This window comes from Anomalospiza imberbis, chromosome Z (assembly GCF_031753505.1).
Source record: "Anomalospiza imberbis isolate Cuckoo-Finch-1a 21T00152 chromosome Z, ASM3175350v1, whole genome shotgun sequence".
Classification (NCBI taxonomy): Eukaryota; Metazoa; Chordata; class Aves; order Passeriformes; family Viduidae; genus Anomalospiza; species Anomalospiza imberbis.
The window spans coordinates 17,772,509-17,798,420 of NC_089721.1; the positions used below are offsets into that span (position 1 = coordinate 17,772,509).

A 25,912-nucleotide genomic window follows, 5' to 3' on the forward strand; every position below is an offset into this window, starting at 1 on the left:
ATGATAGTAGTCAACTTGCCTCTAAGTCTGTTAACTTCCAATATAGATCAGTGTTTTTTCTGCTCACTGCTAAATGAAAGGCATCTGTGCCTCTGCATGTTTCATCTGTGGATGAAACAGCTCTACTTCTTATTTTCCATAGATCTCACGGCATTAGGAATGACCTTTTCAGCTATACCCATCCCACTGTGTGACAGCCAATGTTTAGTGTTCAAATTACCAAGTACACTCCTGGAGCTTAAGGACACCTTCTCTAAAGTCTGTAGGTTGTCTGTAGTTGAGTATGAGGTTTTTAAGATTACCGTTCCTTGTAATGTTATCATAGATCTTATATTTCTTCTTCTTTTCATTGAAATACAGGTTGTTCTGATCTTAGGATTTTCCAGAATTCAGTGGAATTTCAGCAAATTCTGAGATTATTTTGGTTTTAGTAAAAATTTTATTGATAATACATTAATTTCAGTTTATATTAAAAGTTTTGCCTTTTTTTTTTCATTATGCACCAGAACACATTTTTGATGTCTGAATACAAAAACTAAAAAGAAGAAAAAAAGCTGTTCTTGTATGATCTCAGGACTGGAAGCAGCAGTTTTAAAAAACAAAAACTGTCAAAACTAAGAATATCACATTTTTTCATGTGCTGCTTCCTGAATGGTAATAACTACCTGTAAAACAAAGATATTTGTCACAGCTTTGCTGGTTTTGATTGTATAGAGCTATTTTGTTTTCAGAATGGGTCTCTGTTTCTTCATTATTTTCCTGAAAAATTTGAGGAAATTTTTACATTTTGATTTTCAAGTATTTCAAAATAATACAAATATAAAATATATTTGTATAATAAAATATATTTTTTTTTCTGTAGATGTGGTGACAAACTGCACTTCAATATTCATTTACCTTTTAATGTGACTCCTAAAATATACTTGCAATAGTACAGGAAGTGAAAATTAGATTTTATGAGGTCATTATTTCCACTATGTGGTTTTGGTAGCTGTATATAACCCTTGATTTTGTAACACTTTTCATAAAATAGAAAAAAAAAAGATCTCAAAAGTAAAACCTGAGCCTTTCCAGAAAGAAATTCTTCTTAAGACCTGAAGTTTGATTAAAATATAAAAGAGTATTTTAATTTGTTTTACTTTTGAGGATAATGCCAAATTCTATTGATCCAACCCATGTCCAAAGATGGGGAAGAAGGACAAGAGGAATTAATCCTCACATCCAGAAAATTAGGACAGATGACAGTCAAGGTGAAGATAGGACCAGGAGAAAGCTACAGCCTGTGATGGGAAAAAAGGGGGGCATGCACTGAAATGGCAGCAGGGTTCAAAAATTGAGGCCAGAACTGATGACAATTGAGGTCAAGTTCCACTGGGCTAGAAAGGAGACAGTGCTACACTGATTTCCTAAATTTTGTGCATTGGGAAGGCATGATAGCTGAATTGCAGAGAATGGACATATTATATGAGTCTTAAAAATAAAGGAGAGAGAAGAAAGAAAAAAGAGAGTGGAAAGGAGAAAAGCAGAAATTTTAAAACGATATTAATTTCAGGTGCAATGAGAAGCTCCATAGATGGAGTGAGAGAAAGTTAATCGGGCAGTAAAATATTTTTGCAGTTCTAGCCCAGACCTTTCTAGGAGCCAGTCTTGTAGTGCAGGCTCTGCTGTTCCTTCGTCCTGCCAGGACAGCCCCCCAGGGTTGTCAGCCACGTTTGGAATAATGCCTCTCCCCACTGCTCTGAGGCCAGATATTTCCAGCTAGCCCTGCCATGTTCCTGCATCCCTCCTGTTTCAGGAAGGAGCTGTCAGCTATGATTTTGAGGAGAGTTGTAAGGACTAGCACATAAGGTTAGCAAATATGTATTGGCAAGCTCAGTAGTTGGCTTTTCAAGCTCCAAATACCTATATATTTCTACCACCACATGTATGCTTTCACAGATACACTCATATATTTATACATGTATAAATGTGTGTATATATATATACACACATATATAGATATGAATACAAAAGACAGACTTCCAGGGAGACCAAAGCCATGAGAAATTTAGAAAGAGCTGCTAACAGAAAATAGGTAAATAAGCAAAGACCGAATTGACAATACACTCTGTTACGTCTTTTGTGCATACATTGGCTAAAATAAGCATTTTGAACTGTGTTTTCCTTTCCTTGTTGTAAGTTCTCATCTGTCTGTGTTTATATGTGCCTAACGCTTTCTTTTGAAAGTGCTGTTTGTTGAAAAACAGTGCTCCCGGGATAATCAGCTCCTCCTGCTCCAGCAGCTTTTCTTCTTGTCTCTTTCTATGTGCACTGCCCAGTTGCTTCTGGTATAAACCCACAGCTGCTCTTTCTGGGTGGTTAGCAGTAGGTTTCAGGTAGGTTTTCTCCTCATCTCAAGAGGATTTTTGCAGAGATCCTCTCTTGCTCCTCCTTGAATAACTGCTTTGGTTGATTTTTGTTTGTTTGTTTGTTTGTTTTGTGGGTTTCTTTTTTTTTTTTTTTTTTTTTCTTTTGGTTGGTTCTGAGGGGGGTGAATATTTGGCTTTTGGAGGGTTTTTTTTTGGTTTTTAATTGGGGGGGTTATGGTTTGTCATACTTTTATTTTCATCCTTTTTTTCCTGAGACTCCAGAAATACCTGAGGAGAGATCAGAAAAATTAGAGAAATATATACATACTCTTTGATTGAATATATAAATAACCTTAGGATAGCAACAGCAGGAAAGAAAAATGAAACTCATTAGGGAGCTGAGGTTCTTGATTGCTTTTCCAGTTTTCTTTACCTTAACAGAAAAATTGGCTGGCAAATTCAGGATTCACCCAACTCACATTTCTAATTTTATCTTTCTATTTGCTTTGCCTTCAAATGGTGTGGATGTGAAGCAGAGGTACAAATACAATCCAATAAATCCTCCTCTACTCTTTCCAGGTTTATGGCACATGGAACAAGCTGTATTATAATATAAGTAAAACTTGTAGTGAGAAAGTAGATCTAAAAATGATATTTGTGTGTTTGGCATACAGAACAGAAATGCAGAGGCACAGAGTCATTTAAGCATGCTAAAAAAATAAATTTGTGTTTTGCAGGCTGAACTCTCATGACAGGCTCATTAAAAGTTCTTGCTGCCAAATGCTGTTGCACCTTCGGAACTGCCTATGTTAATAATGAGCAACTGTCCTTGCAAGTTATTTGCAAAAAGTATTGCTCCTGTCAGTGGTGCAGTGCTAGGTGAGGGTGAAATGGAGGGCGCACAACAGATGAATTCAAGTGTCTGATTTAACCCTTTGCAAAAACACTGGCAAAGTCTAAGCTGGTATGACACATTCTCAATGAAGTCTAGCTAAGCAGGATTGACAGTAGGAGGAGTTTACTTCTGTTGAGTTGGGTAACTGTGCTTTGCAAGTAAGAGAAAAAATAGTATCTCCAGGATTACTGTCAGAACCTTGGTTTGTGTTTTGAGACTTTCCAGCCCCCTAAACTCTTAACTTCATGTGAAACACATGATTTCCTCTCAAGTCAGCCAGCTTCCTGTCCTCAAGTGTTTCTACTTTCACAGATGGCTATTATATGATATCTTTCCAATCCTCTGGGAGCATTGTTGTCAGCAGCTGGTGCATTCCCTATACACTAAAGCCTCCAATTATATAGCAGTTCCACAGTAACAATCAGAATCATGACATTATTAAAGAGAGGAACACAGAACAAATACCGATTCATGTGGTTACTGTACAAACAACTAACATACCTTTGCTTATTGTTTTATTGTATGTCAAATTTCACAGCTTTAAGTTTAACTCAGATGAAGAGCCAAGGTAATATGGAATTATTTGTCTGCCTATCATTTGATACATATATGGTCAGGAGGAATCACAGGAGAGTTTGCCAAAAGCATACCAGATTGCTGTCTTTATCAAGAGGCAGAACCGGATATTATGCATTCAATTTATACCTCTACCATTCTTCTTTCCCTGTCTACAGATGTATGTGCCCTTTTCAAGACCTTTACTGATAGAAAAACTTTACTGGTCCTTTTAGCTATTGAATCACTTGCAAAAAAACAATGAATTTTTCTAATATGAAATCATACATATCAGGATCTTGAACACAAAAATATTTGCAGATGACTAATTTCTTTTATACATGAAAAGAATCAGTTAAGAAAAGAAGCCCAACAAAGCATACTAGAGGCATCAAAACATGAAAAGGAAATCTGTGCAAGTATCAGAGTCTTCCAAATACTCAAGACTGTGGGCTATTAGCTAATGGACTGTATACAATGCTCAGAAAATGGACAATTTCTAAAGTACTGTGACCACTAAACCTTATAATAATGTGAATTAATAATTAAAATCTGATGCCTACTAAAAAAGATTCACAAAGATAGGATCAGCTAACCAAAAGTGAATGGAATAGTGTATCTGTATTAAAAAATGAATTTATGAAAATGAATGAAATTTTAAAAAATATTTCTTGTAGCTGCTGAGATTTCTGTGTGTGTTTGTGTGTGTGTTTTGTCTAAGATTTCTAAAATACCTTTTTTTGTCTTTTGTGTGTGGTAGTTTTCATAAAGCATTCCCTCACCTTCTTTCATTCCCTTCTGCATTTCCACTCGTTTAATAAACAATCATCTGTTCTTACCAGACATTAACAACATGAATGAAGAAGACCCCAACATGATCTATGTTTCTTGTTTTCTGCTCATCAAAGATAAAAATGTATGGCATTGTTTAAAATGCCAGTCAATAATAGATTAAATTTTATTCTTCCTCGGGCTTATTTTATTTCATTTGCTTAGAAATAAACATCAGTCAGTGCAAGAACAGATGTTATATTTTAGAATTTAAATCTAAGATGACAGTCATCAGATCAATTCTGTGGTCTTGCCAAATAGACTAAGAAAACATAACAGCAGACAGTAGCCCTACCTGAACTAGAAAAGGTTTTCTTAAAGTACAAGTATATAACAGTACCTGAGGATACAATCATAGTGATGTACAACTATAAATATGATAAAATATGAAATCAATTATTTTCCGCTTAGTTCTTCCACAAGAATAAAAGCTAATAAACAGAAAGACCATGTACATAGTATTATCTGTTTGAAATAAAATTAGTGTAGTAAAATACAATATTTAATATTAAAGTTTATTATTTTTCTAGTGTGCTATCTCTCCTGTCAAATAGTATTTAAGTTACTTGATGGCCATATGAAAGGACCTATCCTTAGGGCAGCTATGAAGATATTCTTGTCTGAATACGAAGAACATGCTTATGAATGTGTGGGACACAAAAGTTTTGACACATTGGTTATTCATACTTGGGTTCATTTCTTACATGGTCATAAAAACTTTACTGCATAAATTTTGCATTAAGCCTATTAAAATTTTAATTACTTCTTCATAGCAAATGAATGTAAAATAATACAAAGAAGAATGTGATTATCTATATTTGGAACTAATCTAATCCTCTTTATTAATGGTCATCCATCTATGCCGTGTATACTGAAATATCACTTTTAGAAAAACTTTTTTTTATCATCCTATTAACATAGTATTCTAAATTCTATTAATTTAGAATTATGAATTAGAATTTGAGAACAACTTCAAATACCTGGTTCCTTCCCAGACTGAGAAAATTTGGTCTAGACAAACATCTGTCCCAAAGTCAGTCAGTGTTTGGATCTTTATCTGCAGCTTCCTGCCCCTTTTTGTAAAATCATTTAAGAACTTTCATCTTGATTTGTCATCCTTTAAACCAATTTTTTATTCTCATTATTTATTTTTATAATCAAGACTTCCTAAGCCCACCCTACATGGCTTCACACTAAACAGAAAATAGTTTGTGTCTGGGACAGAAAGCATCATTGACTAATGGCTTTATTGATAAGGCTTTTCACTCTTATCTGCAGGTGGGCTTCAGTGGAAACCACCCAGAACAAAATAAAATTGTCTTCAGTAAGAGTGGCCTCCTGCTTGTTATACTATCATTCTAATCCAACATGTCTCTAACTAAAAACTGAGCAGATAGACATTGATAAAATTTGTTTGAAAATCCTCTCCTGGACAGGCCAAATGCTTGCTGTGGGCCATATTTTTCTTCTGTCCCTCCTAGATGTTTTTTCTAATAAGAATCAAATAAATGAAACCAACAGCGACAAAAAAACCCACAAACCCAAACAACAGCCCAGCAAACAAAAAAAGTGGGGAAAAAAAGCTTTTTTTCATAAATGAAATATGCACAGGTTTAGTGCATATCTTAATACCTTAATATTCAGGAGCACCAGAATATCTGGGAGCAGCTATCCAAGCTCCAGACCACAGCTGGTAGAGGCTCAGATAGTTCAGAGCATAAACAGAAACAGTTCAGGTCTGTCTGGCCTTTCCCACCAAGATGTAGCCTAACTTCATGTGAGACCTGCTAAAGTCTAACTGCTACTTTAGCTTTCCATCTTGAATCACTGAAACTACATCAAAGCAGTAGCTACTGTAATCCAGGATGAACAGGAATCATTTATTCTACCTAATGTTAGTTTCAGTGATGACCTTGGATATTTTTTTTTTAATCTAAAAGCATTTTCTGTTGCATGTATAATCTCCTTTTCTTATTTTATTACTTTATGAAATAGATTATATATATGCAAAAATGGAGGCCTACCTAATCTATTTTTCATTTGTTCACAAGGGAGTACTTCTAGACCAGAAACTATTTCAGAAAACATACCAAATATGTTTTTTACTGCTTAGTCTTCTTTGTAGGAAGGTAAATGAAATGGATTTATCTGTTTAATTTTCTAGCTATTGAAAAAACATTGGAAATAATTATATTAATTTTCAAAGTTTGTTAAAATTAAATTTGCACAGATGATATATTAATTACAGGATTGCACTGAAATATGTCTCCTGCAATGCTATTAATATTAATGGCTTAAAATATTAAATAGGTAGGCTGGAATATGAAATAGCTATGTATTTCCTGTATTTCAGATATTGCTATAGTGTCTCAATTTTAGTGCAGACACAGGTGGTTGTATTACAGAATCAGAGGATACTTAGTGTTGGGAAAGACCCTTGGAGATCATCCTGTCCAGCCCCTGGACTAATGGGGGTCACCCAAAGAAGGTGACACAGGAACACATCCAGGTGGGGGTTGAGTTTTTCCAGAGAGGGACACTCCACAACCACCCTGGGCAGCCTGCTCCAGTGCCACCCTCAATGTAAAGAAGTTCTTCATCAAGCTGAGGTGAAACTTTTTGTGCTGAGTTTATGGCCATTGTTCCTTGTTCTGTCAGTGGGCACCACGGAAAAGAGTCTGGTACCATTCTCTTCGCAGATGTCTTGAAATATTTATATTATATTAATAAAAGCATTAATGAGACCTGCTGCCAGCCTTCTTTTCTCTAGACTAAACACTATTCTGGATATCACATTAAATATATTAAAAGCTTGTTGCTACCCTGAAAAGTTTTTAATGGAAATAAGGAAAACAAGGAATAGGAGATAAGACTTACCTTTCTACATTTCTTGCTTTAAAGACAGTTGATTAAGATGATGGAGAAAACTGGGTTAATAGCAAATCTCTTTTTTTTTTTTTTTTTTTTTTTTTTTTTGCCAAATATCACCCATTTTTAAGAGCACTGCCATACAAGTTTTTTTTTTTTTTTGGTCAGCAAAAAGCTATATTGGTGTTCGATGACATGAGCACCTGTGGATTAAAATCTCAAGAACAGAACAATTAGACATTGATTTTTTTGTTCCAGATGTTTCCTGTCTTCAGGAACCATCCTGTTCTTGTAATGAAAGTCCTAAGGATGCTATTTTGTTCCAGCATTTTATCCAGATTTTACTTCTGTCATACTGGGAAGGCACAAGGCAGGATCAGAAGTGAAAGTTCTTACCCAACTCTCAGGGTGAATAAAATGAAATCACTAATGACTCAGAATAGATGGGTTGACAGGGGGCCATGCCTTTCTGTTGCTCTCCATTCTCCCCTCCTGATAGAATTGATATGTCCCTCCTGTTATGATCCAATGCAGAGTTCTCCTAGTTCTACTTATTTTCAGGATTACAGAGTTGTACAATAACTCTTTCTTTTCAATAAAAGAAAAAAAAAGAAAAAAAAAGTTGTCAATTTATGTGCAATGTAAAAATTTTGTTTGTTATTTTTCAGGACACAGCAGGCCAGGAGAGGTACAGAACAATTACCACTGCTTACTATCGGGGTGCGATGGGCTTCATTTTAATGTATGACATCACAAATGAAGATTCTTTCAATGCTGTGCAGGATTGGTAAGTAAAAACTAGTAAAAATTGGAATTTATATTAAATAAATAGAGAGTATGTTTGATATTCTTTATCTGCTGTGACAATGTAAATTTTTTTGGAAAAGTTACTTCCAGTTAAATGCTCAAGCATTCCTGTACCTGAATATATGGTGGTGGGTTTTTTTTTTTTTTTTTCAGTCAGGAAAGACTATGAATATTTTAAAATGTTTTGCATATAATTAATTGTAGACATTGTGTTTTCGGTAATTTCAATTCATGTACATTATTGATACTACTAAAACCAGAAACATGCTAATGTGGAGACTAACTGCTAAGATACCAGAAAGTGTTCCCATACTTAATGGAAAAAAATGAGATACCATGTTTGAGGGTCACTTTTGAATTTAATTTTTTATCTGTAGCTGGATATACTTTGTTCTATCCATCCTGTGAATCAAGTGTTAAAATGAGTGAACTTTATTAGAATACCAGAACCCCTAGAATAGATGGAATTTGTATTACCTGGTGTTATGTGAACATACGAATGTCTCTATGAAAGCGGAGATATCATTTTAATCACACATGAGTCAGTCAGCCTTCAGACAATCTAAAGCTTTTTAAAGTAAATCTAACATAAAAGGAAATCCAGAGTTTCCCTCAGTGATTTTTTTTTCCTTTATGTGTTATTTGAATATCCAAGACCCTTTCGGCAGTTTTCTGAGTGATATGAATAATATTTGTCATGTGTACTCCACATGCTCTCTTGCATGTATTTCCCACAGGATAACTGTGTTTGAAGGAGGATTTTGTTTGGAGTTTGTGTGATTTGTTCAGTATATTTCTCTGGCTTTTGAAAATTTATTTTAAGATATGTTCTAGTGTGTACTTCTTTTAGGACAGACAAGGTGAGAAGCATGTTTCACACTTAAAATAATGATGCTGTGATGCCTGTTTTTAACAGAAATAGTTACACAGTATTAAACCATCCAAGAAAAATAATTTTCTTTCTTTCATAATCTTCTGCTTATCATTGTGGTAGAAGGTGTCACAGAACCCATGGAACACTTTCCCTCTCAACATCTGGAGTTTTTCTTGGTCTGTATAAGATGAGATTGGTCATGTATCACTCTGAAAATAATAACTGAAAACCTTTGCTTGACTCTGCTGCAGTGAAATGGGATCTTGGGTTGCCTAACATTTCCCTTGTAAGCACCAGGGATGTAATAATTTACAGTCCTCCAGGGAAAAGGGGCAACTCCAGACTGTGTTCCAACATTTCTCCATAAAGTTATCTGTATGCCTCTACACCAAATTTCTCTTATGAGCAACTCCTTCCATTTTGGAGAGAATCTATAAGCTTGCATGAGTAGTATAGATTGAGTAACTATCTTTGAACAATTTAATGTATCTGAGTGGAGTCTCTGATACTCCAAGAGGGAGGAACCTTTTCTCCCGGTAAGTTATGACAAAGGGATGTTTTGCCCATGTTTTAAAAGCTGGAAACATAGTATAAGTACTTGCTATTACACAATTGTGACTATTGCTCTGTTCAACAGCACGAGACAATCTCCTGCCTAACAGGAGGTAGCTGAAAGTGCTAATTCCTAGATGCTGCTGCAAAAGTTTCACAAAACAGGAGATCAAGGAGTACATCAATCTCCCAGCTGAACCTACAGACGTGACTGCCAATGGCACTGCTTTTTGGCCCTGCCAGATGAAGCACTTTCTTGCTTTGTCCTATTTTTCATTGTCCATGGACTGATTCTATTCTAGCACTGGGTTGATAATGTCTTGTCTAGGACCAGCTGTGATCTGAAAATTTCATTGTCCCATCTCCAGGCAAACCAGATGGCATGCCATGTATTATCTCTCTTCCTCTAACACAAAGACTCCTTTTATAGCAAGCGTAAATATGAGTACTTATTATTAATTTTCCCACCTGTTTGTTTTCCAGTCTCCTAGATCTGTTATGTTTGGCACTCTTTGTCTCCTGGTAAAGAGTAACTTGGCTTCCTGCTAATTAAAAAGAAAACAGTTGCTGTAAAATGAAGCAAAAAAATATTTTAAAGCTACAGAGTTCTCAAATAGATTCATTATGAAATATGATTTTTCAACCATTTTTATCTAGAAGTTTTACAAAGAGTTGACAGCTCTTATAGAAATTTGGTAGAAAGAAGGGATTGCAGTATTATGTGTTGAGAGATACTAAGAAGTCATCTACATGATGAAAGGAATGACAGACATGCTGAGTGCCTCACTTGTCAGAATGAGACATAGATTTGCCTGTTATTTGTGTTTTTAATGTCATAAGCCCAGTTGCTGTTCTGCTGTTCTTCCTTTTTTTCATTACTCCCATCTCACAGCTCATAATTAATTTTGATCAGCCCTGGCTTCAATTTTGATAGTAATTGCACAACTTACTTCTGAATGTGAGAAAAGTTAAAGAAAACTGGCAATTACCAATGCTGCAGAAAAGCAAGTACAGCTATGTGCAGATATCTGTGTCTTTGTGAAAGTTACAGGAGGAGAGAACAGGGGCTTTTAAGTCTTTTCAGTGCTTTTCTCTGTCATAAATGGGCCTCTCTAAGCAGTGGTGCCTTTTTGTATACATGGACAACAGGTGAAGTCCAAGTTCAAATCACATCACATCAGCTTCCAGACTTGAGCTAGAAACTGCACTGCAGTCAAGACAATGAATCTTGTACCTTTTAGGTACATGTACCTTTTAGGTTTGGATAAAGGACTTTGGTTTAAAATGTGTGTTGGAATGATTTTTGTACTAAAATATAGTTTTTGCAGCCTGGAATATGACCGACATTTCTCCTTTTTAACTACAGATATAGATAAATAATATTTGTACCTCTAGATACCATATATAAGTCAGCATATAGCTATTCAACTGTGAAAAATTCTATAGCCAATGTTACTGTTATTATATACAATTTTTCACATTTAAAAAATCAGTATCCATAATTTTATCTAAATTTATTAGCACCTATATATGTAACATGTGGCCAAGAATTCAGAGAGTGGATTTGTGCTGAAAATCTGTCTGCTAGCAAAAAAAGCAAATCAAACATGCTTTGACTCAGCAGTTCTTCTATGGAACTCTCCCCAGGATCTGAAACTGCCTTTACTAAGAGGCTTTTCCTTTCAGAAATGCAGCTAATGCTGCAATATGTGTACCTTGAAATAGCTTGATGCACTTTGGTCACGTCATCCTAAAGAGATGAAGATTTTGGGAATGGATGTATTTGCTTTAATGAGGGATCAGTTGTAAGGCATACTTTTCTGTTTGCCTGAGTTTTAAAACAGAAAAAGGGTATAACCAAATAACCAAAAATTCCCATTTAGCTGAATTCTTAAGACAGCATCCACATGTTTCAAGAAAGTGGCCTAGTGGGATCTATTTTCCTTAGAAATTCCTTCTATTTAAATTTGAAGAAGAAATAGGTGAATGTTGAGAGTGGCTTGGTGCCATCTGAATGAGTAATTTTTAGTTCAGCTGTAATGTCACAGTGCTTGCATTAATTCCTCTTTTGTACTAGCACCTGTAGCATCTTCGTTTGTTAGCCTTTTCTTTCTATACATTTGACTTGGAGATGCTATGCCCCTTTTCATCTTAGTGTTTCAGTGCACATAAGTTGTGTCCTTAATGGCAGTGGTCCCTTATGGTAGAAAGGAGAGGATGAAGGCTTTGTACTGTCTTTTGCGGCTGGTACCAACTCAATATGCTGAGTTCTATAGACGTTCCAGGCAAATAAATCTGAGTTGAAGTTAAACCTGGTTTTATAAATACTTTTCTAGACATCTAATGAATGAATTGGAAGGATTTGAAATGTTTCAGTGCGTTTCTAATGCTGTATCTTGCCTAGGTCAGAAACAGCAGATATCTAAAACATGATCTAAAAGGCTGAAGTTTTATGTTCTAGGTTGAAACCCTCTATGTGAAACTTCTCTAGGTGTGAAGGATGATTGGGGATAGAACACATGGTATAGTTTTTTTACCCTCACTCTACGTTGCTCCTCTGCCCCTGAAAACATTCTCCCAACTACAAATGTTTGTGCAGCAATATTTTTATCACAGTCTGGTGACTACTGAAGACACTGCTGTGGAGGACTCCCTTATGCATGAATTCAAAAATCAAGAATTTCACATTGCTGAAATCTCAGATTCAGGGGTGTTTCCTCAGGAAACACATAAGGCTGAAGGAGTCTTAGAAGCTTTGAGCTATTGATCTGTTTTGTAAACCTATCAAGGTGTACAAAATCAGCTTTTCCTGCATTTTCGACTGAGGTCTATAGGAACCAGGAAGAAAGTATGCTAGGAAACACCTTGATTACCCTTACCCTTTAAAAAATATAGCATTTGTGAAAAATTATTTGATAGATGTTTTTTAATGTCCCTGTTGGAAAGAGCTTGGTTACACATTTTCTTAAAGAAGTCAGGGGGTCTTCCATGAAAGATATTTCTCTTTCCTTTTCTTCTTTGCTTTTTCTAAGATGTCATTTTAACTGCCCCCTTCTCCCCTGCTGCAGACTGCTCAAGTTCATGATCTTTGAAAAGAAATCAACTAGCTCAAAGTTTTGTACATGCCATAAAGTATTATCCACTCTTATCACTGACATTGCCAATTTATGGCTTTAGGAAAACTCTCCATGAAAAAGGAGAAACATATACCTGTTTTTCTAAAGGCTTTTCTTGATAACATTTGATGTTAGGATTAAGCATCAGTCTAGCCTGAACTATTTGCTTTGCTGAAGATACTTATATTTTTCTTCCTGCTAAACCCTGAATTTAAATACGTACATTACAAATAGGAATTTCTGCAAATCCTTACCAACGCGGTGTCTTGAAAATAGCAAGCCGTTGACTTAAAAGTACAAACCTGATGAGAACATGTTTTCTGTGGGTTTACTGCCCAAAAACTAATTCATGCATTATAACAGTTAATCAGAAAAGGCAGATGTTAAGTTTTCATGGCATTTTTCATTCTTAGCTGTCTTTATGCCCTTAAACCATAGAGAGAAAAAAGTTTGTGGAACAGAAATTTTTTGTATGTGGTCATTGGTCCTGTTGGCTCTTACTCACACTTGCTCCTTTCATTTAGTTTCTTGTGGGACTAAGGGCTTCTGTAGGTTTTACACCACTCCCTGGAACCTCATTCACTGTAAATGTGGCATTTTCTTTGATTATAGGCAGCCACCCTGTATCAGGGTGTCCATTCAGCTGTCCTCAGCTGCATCAAATCCTACTAATGCTGCCAGTGGGAAGTCTAATAGAAAGAGGAGTAAATACTGACAGAGTTCCCTCAGGGTATACTATGTCTTTCTTTTCCCTCTAATTTGAGCTCAGGCAGTGCAGTCAGTAAGTCACTGACAGCAATCACACACTCCGGTCCTACTCAGTCACCAGCTGGTGAGTGCAGCTCCTCAGTGGAGCTTGTCTCAACAACATGCTTCAGGATTAAGCCACTCTTGACTTCCTAATTCACTTATATAACTTTTTACATATCTATATTTACCAGCTGATGTGCTTGTTGATAAGGGCAGCCGTTGGCCATAACTAGACATGAGCTATTGCCACCACATTGCAGTCTCCTTGTTAGCACCAGCTGCAGACTGGCAACTACATCATAAGTGTGGCTGCAACTTCTAAAAGCTGCACCTTCTTCTACAGCTGCCACCCCTGCAGATAAGGGCTGAAATTCTGGGGATTGATTTCTTCTTGTTGTACCTGGTCTGTGGTAAGAAAGGATGCATAACTCCTTTCCTAAGACTCTATTCCTCAGTCATAGAAATGTGGAGGTCTGTCTGATACAAAATGGCCAGAACCTTTTATCTGGGAAAACATGACAAACTAGCAAATTATGCCTTGCTGCTACCTACATCTGGTAAGAGAAGAGTTCTGGCTTAACTTTCCCCATAAACTTGCTTTGTTGGACTGGAAATTTCACAGTGGAGACTTATTGTGCAGTTGATGAGGTAATGCGAATACTCAGCCATTCAGAGAGCTGTTGTTCATTAAAGGAGGTGTCTTCCAATCTGTACCACATCCTGATTTTCTTCAGATATGATCAATGAGGGTTACACTGAGGTGGATAAAAGCAAACCAGATGAGGAGTTAAGTATCTGAACGCTGCTGGGCTGAACTTCTATCCATTAATTAGATCATGCTAAGGTATTCTTAATGAGATTTGCAGTTTTGTCTGGTTTTTCCTATGGTAATGCTTTTATTTTTTGAAAGGTTAAAGTGGAAAATACCTCTGACAACTAGTGGTTAGATGCTGGAGTTTATCAGAAAGATAAATAAACTTAGGGATGGTAAAATATAACAGTGCTAAAGAAGGTACATGAAACGCTGAGTTTAATATTTAGCAAGTCTGTCCATTTTATAGTTACACACTGACAATAATAAAAGAAACAAACCCTGGTAAATTATAATCAACTCTCATTGTTTACTTTTGTTAGTAATAAAAGTCTTACAATCTTGTGGCAATAGTAGTTTTTGTTGGCTGAGCAGTAACTAATACACTCTTCTTATCTCCCTGTAACTGTATGTTGACAGAGTTACACAGTTGCTCAGCAATCCCAAATGAAAACTGTGCTGCCAGCCAACAACACGAGTCCAATCAGAGACTTAGTAATGTCCCTAAACAGTTTCTACTCTCATCTGAAGCTGCAGATTTTTCACTTTTCTCAGTACTCTAATATTCTGAATTTGTTACTCTTCAGAGGAATATCATGATCCCTGTACCACAGTCAAAGCCTGAAATTTGCTGATGGAGCTGTTCCTTTGGGGTTTCAATTTTGCATATACCTTCTGCGGGTTGGGATATCTCAGTAGCATTTACTGCAGTTTCAGTCATGCAGCCTGGATGATTTTTGTTCAAAATCTAAAAAAAAACGCAGACTCTGTGAGTCAGTAGTAAAGCAGTGTACAGCTTTGTGGGCATGAAGTTCAACTGAGTCCTTCTCCCTCATGAACTTTCTCACCTTTGCTCCCCTCTCCCCTCCTTTCCTCTGCACATGATTTCAAGATGCCCTGTTTCAAGTGTCAAGCCTTGGCAGTTGTGCAAGTATATTAGCTATGTGAGATACAGTCTATATGTGGGGGAGTACAACAAGATTTATTGAAATTGATCACTCTGGTCAAAAACTGCCATTAATGTTCTTGTATTGCAATGTAAACTGCAATGTGACACAGCAGTGTAACATGCTGGTAGTGGTTATATTCAAAGCATATCCAAATGCTAGTTAGGTGATTTAGGTTGTCTTTTATCAGAACATTGCAAAGCCTTGATCATTAAACCAAGGCATTTATAGTGAGTGCTTAATAATGACAGTTTTCAGCCTTTTTAAGTCAATTTTTTTCCAGTCTCATTAGTTGTGCTGTACTATGCTAGCCATAAAATTCTTAATTAAGAAAATATTAAGAAAATAAAGCCTTAATTGTTACTACAGCTTAGTATCATCATCATTCTGCCAAGGATCCCTAAAAGAACTTGTCTGTCCTCTTAGTGTCAGGTAACAGCATGTTAAAGACAAATAAACACTTCTGATTTGGTAGATTTATGAATATAAAGTCATTATAAAATAAGGAAAAGAAAGGGAAAAATATTTTCATTCCAAATTAAAGTTTCTACTTTTACCCGGTGCTCACTCTTATTTTCCACAATACAAGAGGCATTACAGTCTCTTTAAGTAGGACAAAAATACCTGCCTGCTATTTGGACCAAGATTTAGGATGTTTATTAAATATTCTTTAGTAGAAAACATACTTTAAAAGCACTGAATTTATCTAGATATTGTGAGAATGGGCAATAAAATCTACACCTTCAAGGTCACAAACTGGTGTTAAAACTCCCCACAGGGACCAGAGGAGGGACTATCTTTCTGCTTTAATCCTTCTCTGGGCTGACCACCAAGCAACTGAGGGCCACCTCAGTTGCTGAATATGTTTCAGTTGCCTTTGGCAAATAATGGAGCACCACAGAAACCTGCGATTGAACTGAGATGTCCCAGGGAGAGTCTGGGATAACAGTGTTTCCAATACATAAATTAATTGCCTCACCCATACTTGGATATCATGGTGCAGTGCTGAGTTCTGCATACAAATTATTCTTGCATAACTATGCAGTTGTCCATGAGATTAGACCCCACACATGTTGCTTTAGAAATTTAGGACAGACGATTGCACAGGGTCAGGCAGTGGCAGCTCATTGATAACATGTGTAAAGTATTTAATCTCTGCATCATTGCTTTAGCAGGAGATTGACAGCTACAGCTTTACTGGAGTTGAGAATATGGTTTTATTTAAGTTGGGGAGAGGGAAGTTGAAGGCATTGGTCTGTGCACAACTCTGGGAAACAGCAAGGAAAGTGTGGAAGAGCAGATACTGCTGCACAGCAGATTAGTTTTAACTCTACAAAGGACAGTAGTGACTTTATTCTTTCTTCTTTCTTGATACCATTGGGATTTTTAAAAATCAAACTAAAAGTTGATTCTCACATGAAAACACGAGAAAAGTTGTACCTGTCCAATATTCATAGCAGGGAAGGCTTTCCTAAGCTGTTCATTTCCCTCTACTTGTAGCAAACATACTCTGCCATAAGTTCACATCATGAAGAACTCCAAGGAGAAAAATAAATCAATGTTTTTTATCTTCAATTGCCTTCTCCCACTCATATGATACATCTCTATTTACAGTGCTTTGTACACAGCAAGAGAAAAGAAAATGTTATATCAATTAAAAAGCAATTCATGCAGAACGGCTCTCTTGGAAAACCATAATACTGACAAAACTGATTTCAGGCCCAGTTTGGCAGACAAATCTGCATGACATTTTCAGTTTTTCTATATCTGCATGATCTCCCCAGTTTTATTTTTTAAAATAGTACATTTAGATAATACCTGGAACAGGCTTACCTAGAGACAGAGGCCAAACAAAGTTAAAAATATAAAACCAGGTATATTATTAAAGGACCTTCAGGTACATTAAGGCCAGACAAATCCTCCTGAAGGAACTACACCAAAGATGGACAATGATCATGAGTTTTTCAGACAGATGTAAGTTTGGTCTATTTTCATACCAGGAGTTAATTCTCCAATTATTACTTCAGGTAATGAAGTCATATACCCCCAGTTCTCTCCCCCAATCCTGATTCACTTTTGTTTATACTTTTCAGGGCTTAAAAGGATTGTTTTGTCTGTCCAAAATGAGAAGAGATCTTACTAATGCTCTATGGAGTTCAGAATTATAGACTAATGCAGTACAGGATCTGAAAAATATAAAAGCTAAAATCTTAAGGTACACTGAGCGACAAAATGAGCATCTGGCACCACCTAATCTGTCATGAGGTGGTTGTTTTTTTCTATTGTTCCTGGAGGGAAAAACTCTGTAACAAATCCATATTAATTGAACATATGAAATTATTACTTAGATATGTGTGTACATTACAGAGGCAAAGTGTGCGAAAGAAAGCAAAAATGAAGTAAATGAAGTAAATTCTGCTTTGAAACAATTGTGAAGAAAGAACAAGACTCCAGCAGTTTCTTTTGCTGGTCAGTGAGAGGAGCCTGTGTATTACAGCTTGCTTGTTACAAGCCCAAAAGTAGCAGAACTGACTTTTACAGCCTCTGGGAGAAAGGGAGAGAACAAAATATGAGACAGGCAGAATGGACAGGAACGTAAACCCTCCTTTGATGTAATATTTAGCATTAGTCCTTTCAGTATAACAGAGCTGAATGTTACGGCCTCTGGGAAAAAGGGAGAGAACAAAATATGAGCCAGGCAGAATGGATGGCAATGCAAGCCTTCCTTTGATGTAATATTTAGTATCAGTCCTTTTGGTTTTGCTTGCTTGGAGAGAATCAGCAAATACACCATAAAGACTCAATGACAAGAAACCTGCACCTGCAATTAAAAAAAAAGAAAAATAAAAACATGGATTAAAATTGTTTATGTAAGCTGTAGTGAAGTTGAGAGAAATAATACAAATTTTACTTACTATATATATATAACTTATATATATATAAAATATATATAATATATAATTTTTGCATTATATTTTTAGATGCATAAATTGAAATTTGCCATTTTAGCCTCTCTCCTTATTTAGTACATCCTTTTAAATCTACATATTTTCTGAGCTTTTCAACTACAAATGCTTAATTCTTTGCATAGAAGTTAAAGTTACAATTCTAAGCAGATTTAAATTAACCGCTGGTATGAAAATAGATTCCTTCATAGATCAAGGAAAATCAGTATTGGTAGTTCATCTGAGATACAAATGCTTGTTCAGTTTTTATGATCTTCTCAGAGTTTTATTGTCTATGCATATTTGAGTGAGCAGATTACAAAAAATATAGAGAAGTAACTAAGAATGATTAGGAAATATTGCCTCTAGCAACTCATACAATATCTGGTAATAGAGATTTACATTCTGAAAGTCATGGGTGTTTAAAATGACTTTCCAGTCTCCATGGAAACTCTACTGAGTTAGTAACTGCAGTCACAGCTTAGATATATAAACAAAAGCAAGGCTATGATGGCTAGAGGGAAAGTCTTTGTTTATCTGAGGTTGTTAAAGGGCTTTTCATTGTGTCTACCATAGCAAACCTGTCTTCCAATGGGCTATTAAAAATCCAAAACTTAATCTTTTTTTCACATTTAAGTTAAGGTTTTATACTTTTATACTTTAAATAATTAATTAGGTGTCTTGAATTTGCTTTCCCAAAAGAGAGAACTTGCAGGACTCATATTTTCAAGAATTTTGAGATATGTTACAAGCTGTTTTATGAGACTATCTAAACTTCAAGCTTTAAGCTAAAGCTGAATTTGTTTTAATTCCAGTTCTATTGTCTCTTTCTCAATAAAGTTATACAAGGAAATCTAGTCAGAGCTTACAAGAGCTGTCCTGTCAGCTTTATTTGAAGTATCCCAGGAGGAAGATGGGAACTGTGGAAGAGAGTGACAAAACTGTGGTTCTCTTTAAGATTCCAAAACGTGATGCTGATCTACTTAGCAAACAGGGAGTGCAGACAGAGAACGTCAATGGTCCTGTCTCCTTTTCGGCGAAGATGGCAAAATCCTCAATGAACAGAAAGGAAATTTTTAAAGAAGGCATCTGAAAAAATAAATAGGTCCTCTAAGTCAGCCAAAGGGAAGCAAATATGTTTGTCCAGAGTGAGTTATGTTGAAGAGTAGTTTGGTGGTATTTTTGTTTGCTTGTTTTGGTTTTTGTAGTTTTTGTTTGTTTGTTTGTTTTGGTTTGGTTTTTGTTTTGTTTTGTTTTGTAGAGAAGAACTGTAATGTAATTGGACATCCTTCTGAGCTTTCCTCAAGCCAGGTTCTGCAGCGGGTGAAGGGCAGAAACTCTTGCTGAGCGCCACAGTACTTGCAGAGAAGTGGGGATCACAGATCTGTGGGAGACATCGCAGGGACCTGTGGGAAGCAGAAAATGCCATTAATCAGAGGGAGTTGAGTGAGATCTGTGGAATAATGCAGTTTGAGCACTCACTGTGACTGGGATGAAGCAAGTGGGCTCACACACTAAAGTCACTGAGGAATGGTTGCTGGAAGCTTGTCTTTGTTTGGTATATCTTTTATTGATCTTTATTTAATTCATATGTCCCCTCATGCTGATTTCCCTCCTTAGTCTCTATTGCATCACTTCAAAAATAATTTTTCACTGTTTTCTGGTTGTCTTCCATATCCTCTGTTTTTGTTGCTGTTAGTTTTTCTCCTGAATCCAGAGCACCAACCTCTCCTTGAGAAATATCTTCCAAAAAAGGGGTTTATCCCCTCCTCACTTTACTGGTAAAAGATTTTGTGGGAAGGCTCAAAGGAGGAAAAAGACTTTGTGGGAAGGCTCAAAGGAGGAAGGAAAAAAGGCTTTTGCAAGAAAGAAGAGTGCTGAGACTGTGAACACTTCATAAAGTAGAAGTAGATTTGTAAAATACATTTAAACAAATCTTGAAATGTTTCTGTTTTCACTTAGAGCCTGCCAGAGCCCACTAGTGAACGCATGTATTGCTGGAACGTTTCTGACAGAGATTTTTTGCATTTCAGTCTGATTTTTTAAAAATGATAAAATGCTGAAGTTTAGTTTTCTAACTGCAAAGGTTATCTTGAAAACAATGCAACAAAAGACCAAACTAGAGTATTTCAATATTGATCTGGTATATTTGTACCACAAATCAGAAGCTGATAATGACAGTCCTTTCTCCACAAAATTGTTTCCTGAGCACTGACAGCTAGCAGGCACTTTCAAAGAACACTCGGCTTCAAACAACAGAGAGCTGTGTTCTCCCAGAAGTGCAAGAATGGCTTGGAAAAGCACAACTGTCCCCACTTGTATGGGCAGCTCCCTGCTGTAAGAACATTGCCAGGTCTTCTCCCTGGGCAATAATAACTCACCGTGCTCTGAAGGAACATTTTCAAGTACTACTGTTCATCCCATAAGTTACTGAATGGTGATGAACACAAAGGCTTGTGTTAAATAATGTGTAGCTTAGTGTAGTTTATATTCCATGAGGTGTGCTAAGTGAGGACAGCTGGACACTGTCTTTTCTAGCCCATTGTCCTATACAGAGGAAATGTTTAAATTTGCTTTTATGGCTTCCAGACTAAAACTTCCTTATCTGGAGCTACCTTATTCCTCAAGCACAGAGAAAGCTTGCTATTTTCTCTTCCAGCCCAGCCAGACAAAGAACTGAGGTAGTATTTTGAAGTGTAAAGTTGCATTGTATGCACATGTTGGATTAAGATGCTCTTGTAGCAGCCCACAGACTGCACAGACAAAGCCAAAAGTCTCCTGGTGTGCAGCATTCTTACCAATATACAGTATATTGAAACCAGTTTATAGATTTATTTAATAAAGATGTTGGAGAAAATGAATAAAAATTAAGCTTTACGAGCTGCAAGACCTGTCAAGGTGTAGACTGATTCTTGTTTCATAGAATATTCAAATGATTACCTTCTTCTATGATGTATATACGTGTGCAATATGTTTCTATATTTTCTATGCTTATGCATCTTTTTAATAGTCAAGCAGAGTGAACACTGATCTCTTCTAGATTTGGACTGACTTGGACTAAAATCTTGATTTCAATTTTGCAAAAAAAGAATAATATTCTAGCAGTAAAAGCCATTAGGATGTGAATGCCATGGTAAAGTAACTATTTTGATATTTGACTATATCTAAGGGGTTTTTTATTGTGGATTACTCATATTACTATGAACTAAAAACTCCCAGAAAAGTGGAACTGCTTTCTTATGTAATAATATTTCAAAAGAAGAACAAACTCTGTACATTCTGCATGAGAATCCTGGGAAGGGAAGAACTTGATAACAAAAATCTTTGGATTCACATTTCAGCATGATTAAGTCAATCATTTGATACAGATTTCATAACCTTCATTTTTTATTGTATTGGTTTTTGGAGTTTCTTGTTTATGCTGAAGGCATTTTTACACTTTCCTAAATTGACTTAATTGAAAACTATTGATTCATTACATTGGTTGCTCTCCGTTTTTTATTTTTTCTTTTTCACAGTCATGGCCATTTCTATACACATAAAAACTTGGTGTAAAGAGAGCTGAGGTCCTCCACACTTAAAAATCAGGTCTTAAATATCTTTTGCTTTTACTTTTTCAGCTATAACTAAGGCCATCGAGGATGGAATCAGCCAATCCTTCTTAACTGAGTGCCTGAAAAATATGAATGCTTGGAGTATTACTTTTTTAATAATTAACATTTAATCAGCTTTTTTAGCATTTCCTTTGATTGCCATTTCATGATTTATTATTTTTAATTGAATTCTGCATTCATAAAAAACCTCAGGAAACTAAGGAAATGAAAGGAGAGATTCTGTTCATTTCTGTAAAGAACATGTACATACTTTACCCTGAAGTATGGCATTTGCTTCTGAGCCTAAGCAATGAAGTCTGCTGGCAATGTCCTCTGGTTTTGTTTAGTATCTAAAGCAGGGGGGAAATGGGGGTGGGGTGAGTGGAATCAAAAGACATGAAAAAATTGAGATGAAATCTTTGCTGTTATATCAGGTAACTATTTTGTTGTGGTTTTTTCTGATTAATTTCTGTTCACATAAAAGTGTTAACCAGGATACTTGGTGGATGAAGATTGTTTGGTTGGGCTCTGGCTTTTGGGAAGGTGGCTATATAATAAAGAAGAAAAAAGCCTCACTGCAAAATAAGAGGCCCAAATGTCTAAAGAATGAGGGTGGGGGTTGGCATGTGTGTTAAGAGTGAGAATAGTGAGAACTGTACTTAAGAAGGATAGGAAAAACATAGTAAGAATCACTCTTTTGAGGAAAGAGAATTAAGGAATAAAGTTGTTCTGGTGGGCTTTCATCAGGGCAGCAGCACTGCCTGTTCTCACTCCCCATTTTGTCGAACTCCCGCAACCCCATGGATGTCTGACAAGCAGTGTGCATTTTGTGCATTTGTGCACCTTTTGCTCACCATGATGCAAAAGGGCACGGCTGCTCAGCGTGTGGGCCAGGGACAATTTTAAGCCAGAGCAAGCTGTCATATATAGAAGCTGTAAGAGTTTTTCTGTTCAGCCAGGGCAATGCCAGGATTGGCTAAGCGTCATGGACTGGAAGCATCCTTGATGCCACCACCAGAACTTTAGACCTCCATGGAATGAGGCACAATAATAAATGAAGGTGTAGACGAATTCCAGAAAAATTATAAGGAAAAATATAATGTTCAGAGAAAAAAAAAAATCAAAATGTATACTTCCTGACATGTAAACCTGTGGGGATGGAAAAGGAAAGATACAATACAGTGGAGCTGAGCCTGTTTCTTTCTCCAGATATTTTTTCCTTTCCTCTGTGTATTAATTCATGGCAGCAGCAGTGAATATTCATTTATTTAATGACAATATGTAATCATGTATCTGTAACTTAGTGAACTGCTAGCAAATGTATTATAAGCTAGTAACACAAAAAACATTGGAGAGTGTGTTGAGCAAAGCACATCCAAACATTTGGTGTCTTACACACATTAAAGAGAGAGACACTGGGTTTTAAGGCATCTAGAAAAACTGCAGCCAGCATGTTACTTTTCTTGGTAACCAAAAGCATGTGGCCACATTCCTTCCACAAGCTACTTAGGTAATTTGTAGATCAGCATCAGTACTGTTCAGTTTTTTTGGCTGTACCTCACTGTTGTGAAAGAGTGTGATGTGAATGATGCAAGGAATGCATCCAGAGTGCTTCATTGTTTTTTTTTTAATATGTATGACTGTTAAAGGAGTACTTGGAAAATTAGCAGTGGAATTCCTTTTTTCCCTATCTAGAATTGAAGTAATAATTGGGTTTCATCTCTTCAGCATAAGTAACTCTGTTTTTGATGTGCAGCCTGTTCACTATCACTTTTCCCTGATACATTTCAACATGATTTTTGGTGTTGCTGATCTGTACTGAGCTATGAGGAAAAAAAATGTCTAGAGAAGAGTGGGTTTAGAAGCATGAAAAAAAATTCATTCACCATTGACAGATGTTCTAGGAAGGAAAGCGTTAATCTTTAGTGAGACAGATTTAATTAGACTAATAGAAGCATATGAGAATGAGGGCTCTAAAATACAGTACTTATGCATATATGTCAATACATAACAGGAAAAGCAGATGAACTTTGGGACATTATGAACTGCAAAGAGATTATAGCCTAATTGTTGACACTTCATCCATATGAATGATTTTTATGATGGATTTTCAGACCCTTTTGTAAGAGTGTCAACAATTATCTGGTCTGAACCCGGTACACAGTGAAAAAGAACAAAGAAATAAATGCTCTGATAATAACTTTAAGTTGTGCTGTGCCAGATACGTGCCCAGTGTTTTAAAGACATGCGGGTCCCTGTACACAGATAGGGAGCACATCCTATTAGACTAGCAGCTGGATACATGTCTGGGATGCGAAAGTTCTGATTCTGTGGCCAAACAGAAAAAAAAAAAAAAATTTAGTCTGTCTGAGAACCCTTATACCTCCAAAAGAATTTTTTAACTGAGTAAGATCTGAAGCGAAGAGTGGGGAGGGGTTGTGTGGCTTGCAAATGACTCAATTCTGTTTTGTTTCCAAAGGTCAGAAATACATTTTTTTTTGCATTTTAAATGTTTTCAGACACATACCTTGACAGCCAAAAATATCTCCTTTTTTTTTAAATGCATGCAATATCACAATCTCAAGAGCAAATATTTAGAAGAAAATGCTGAGGTTCATGATATTCTTAGAAAGAATGTGCAAAAATAAATCCTTTAATATATTTCCTAGCAAGAAACATACCCTACCACAAAAAAATCTGTCTATTCTCCCTAAGTTACTAAACAATTTATGGCTTCAGAAAATATGATATATACAATGAGCTTAACAATGGCTCTTAAGATTATGTTATCATTAGATATGATGATATGAAGTCACTTTATGCAGTTTTCAGTTATTTCCTTCACTCTACTTGTCCAGTTGAATTTAATTTATGAGTTATTTTGCCTTGGTTTCTTTCTGCTCCTTGTCTTACTTGGAAAGCCTGGGCTTTCAGTCATGCCAAGGAATATAGAATAAATACACCCAAAATAGTTTGGATCAGATAATTGATATACACACCAGACAGGCAACCTGACTGCTTCTTCTTCATCACTGCAGCAATGATGCTGCATTGCACTGTATTATTTAGACATCCAGACTATCTATGAGGTTCCCAAAATAAGTAACACATGATGCTGTAAACATGCTGTCCATCTGTATTTGTGTGTTTATCAATCGTACAATAATGATCCTTTTTCCATTTCCCCATATCCTGAAGTTTAGTAGAATATGATGAGAAAGGTAGATTGATTTAGTTACAGTTACCCCTCTGCTGTTAATGCACTGCATTCAAGGTCTTCACAGATTTGATTGCTGGTTTATTAGACTTCATGAAAAAATGCTATGTAAAATGTCTGTTCTCACAAAAATAAACCTTTGGAGCTGAGATGGTGGAAGACAAAATAAAGTTGAACATCTGCACTTATCTCAGGAACTCTATCTGTAGTTTAAAATTTTGTAATGGGATGGGGAGTGGCTGTTTCCATAAATATTTTTTTACCTATATTAATTAAGTTGTTATTTGAAAGAAGATAATATATTGACCAAAATATGTTTAGTGTTCACAAGTAGTTCATATGCATTGGAAACAAATTCTTGTTGAGAAGATGATGACATCCCTTTTTCTTTACTGTTCTCAACAATTTTTTAACTTGAAAGGCTTAGAGATATAGAGGAAACAAAGTAATGCATGTAATAAATAAATAAATCCAGTAAATAAAGATTCGGACCTTTTTCTATAAACTTTGCATATATAGTTCCACCTTAAATCTATACAGCAGCTGGAAATAGGTCAACACTGAGCATCTTGTTGTTTGATGAAAGAATTCAAACCTGTTTCCAAGGTAACCAATCCCATCCTCTACAAATCTCTGCCATGCTTCTACCTGTTTTGTGAAGCTGAATGCTTTTCTCATTTCCTGAGGTATAGCTTGAACTTTAACACACACATGTACACACACACACCACATGCTGCTTTGTTCCCACTGCGATGAAAGAGACAACAAAAGTAAATAGAGGTTGGTTAATATTTAAACTGTTA

The 25,912-nt window shown here is 36.0% G+C and overlaps 1 protein-coding gene across 1 annotated transcript in view; it reads left to right on the forward strand.

Moving 5' to 3' along the window:
- Nucleotides 1-25,912, forward strand: part of RAB3C (RAB3C, member RAS oncogene family) — a 112,435-nt gene that overhangs the window by 47,645 nt on the left and 38,878 nt on the right. The window contains exon 3 of the mRNA XM_068176178.1: nt 8,166-8,284. Within this exon, the coding sequence (XP_068032279.1) occupies nt 8,166-8,284 (119 nt within the window). The remainder of the gene's footprint in view (nt 1-8,165; nt 8,285-25,912) is intronic.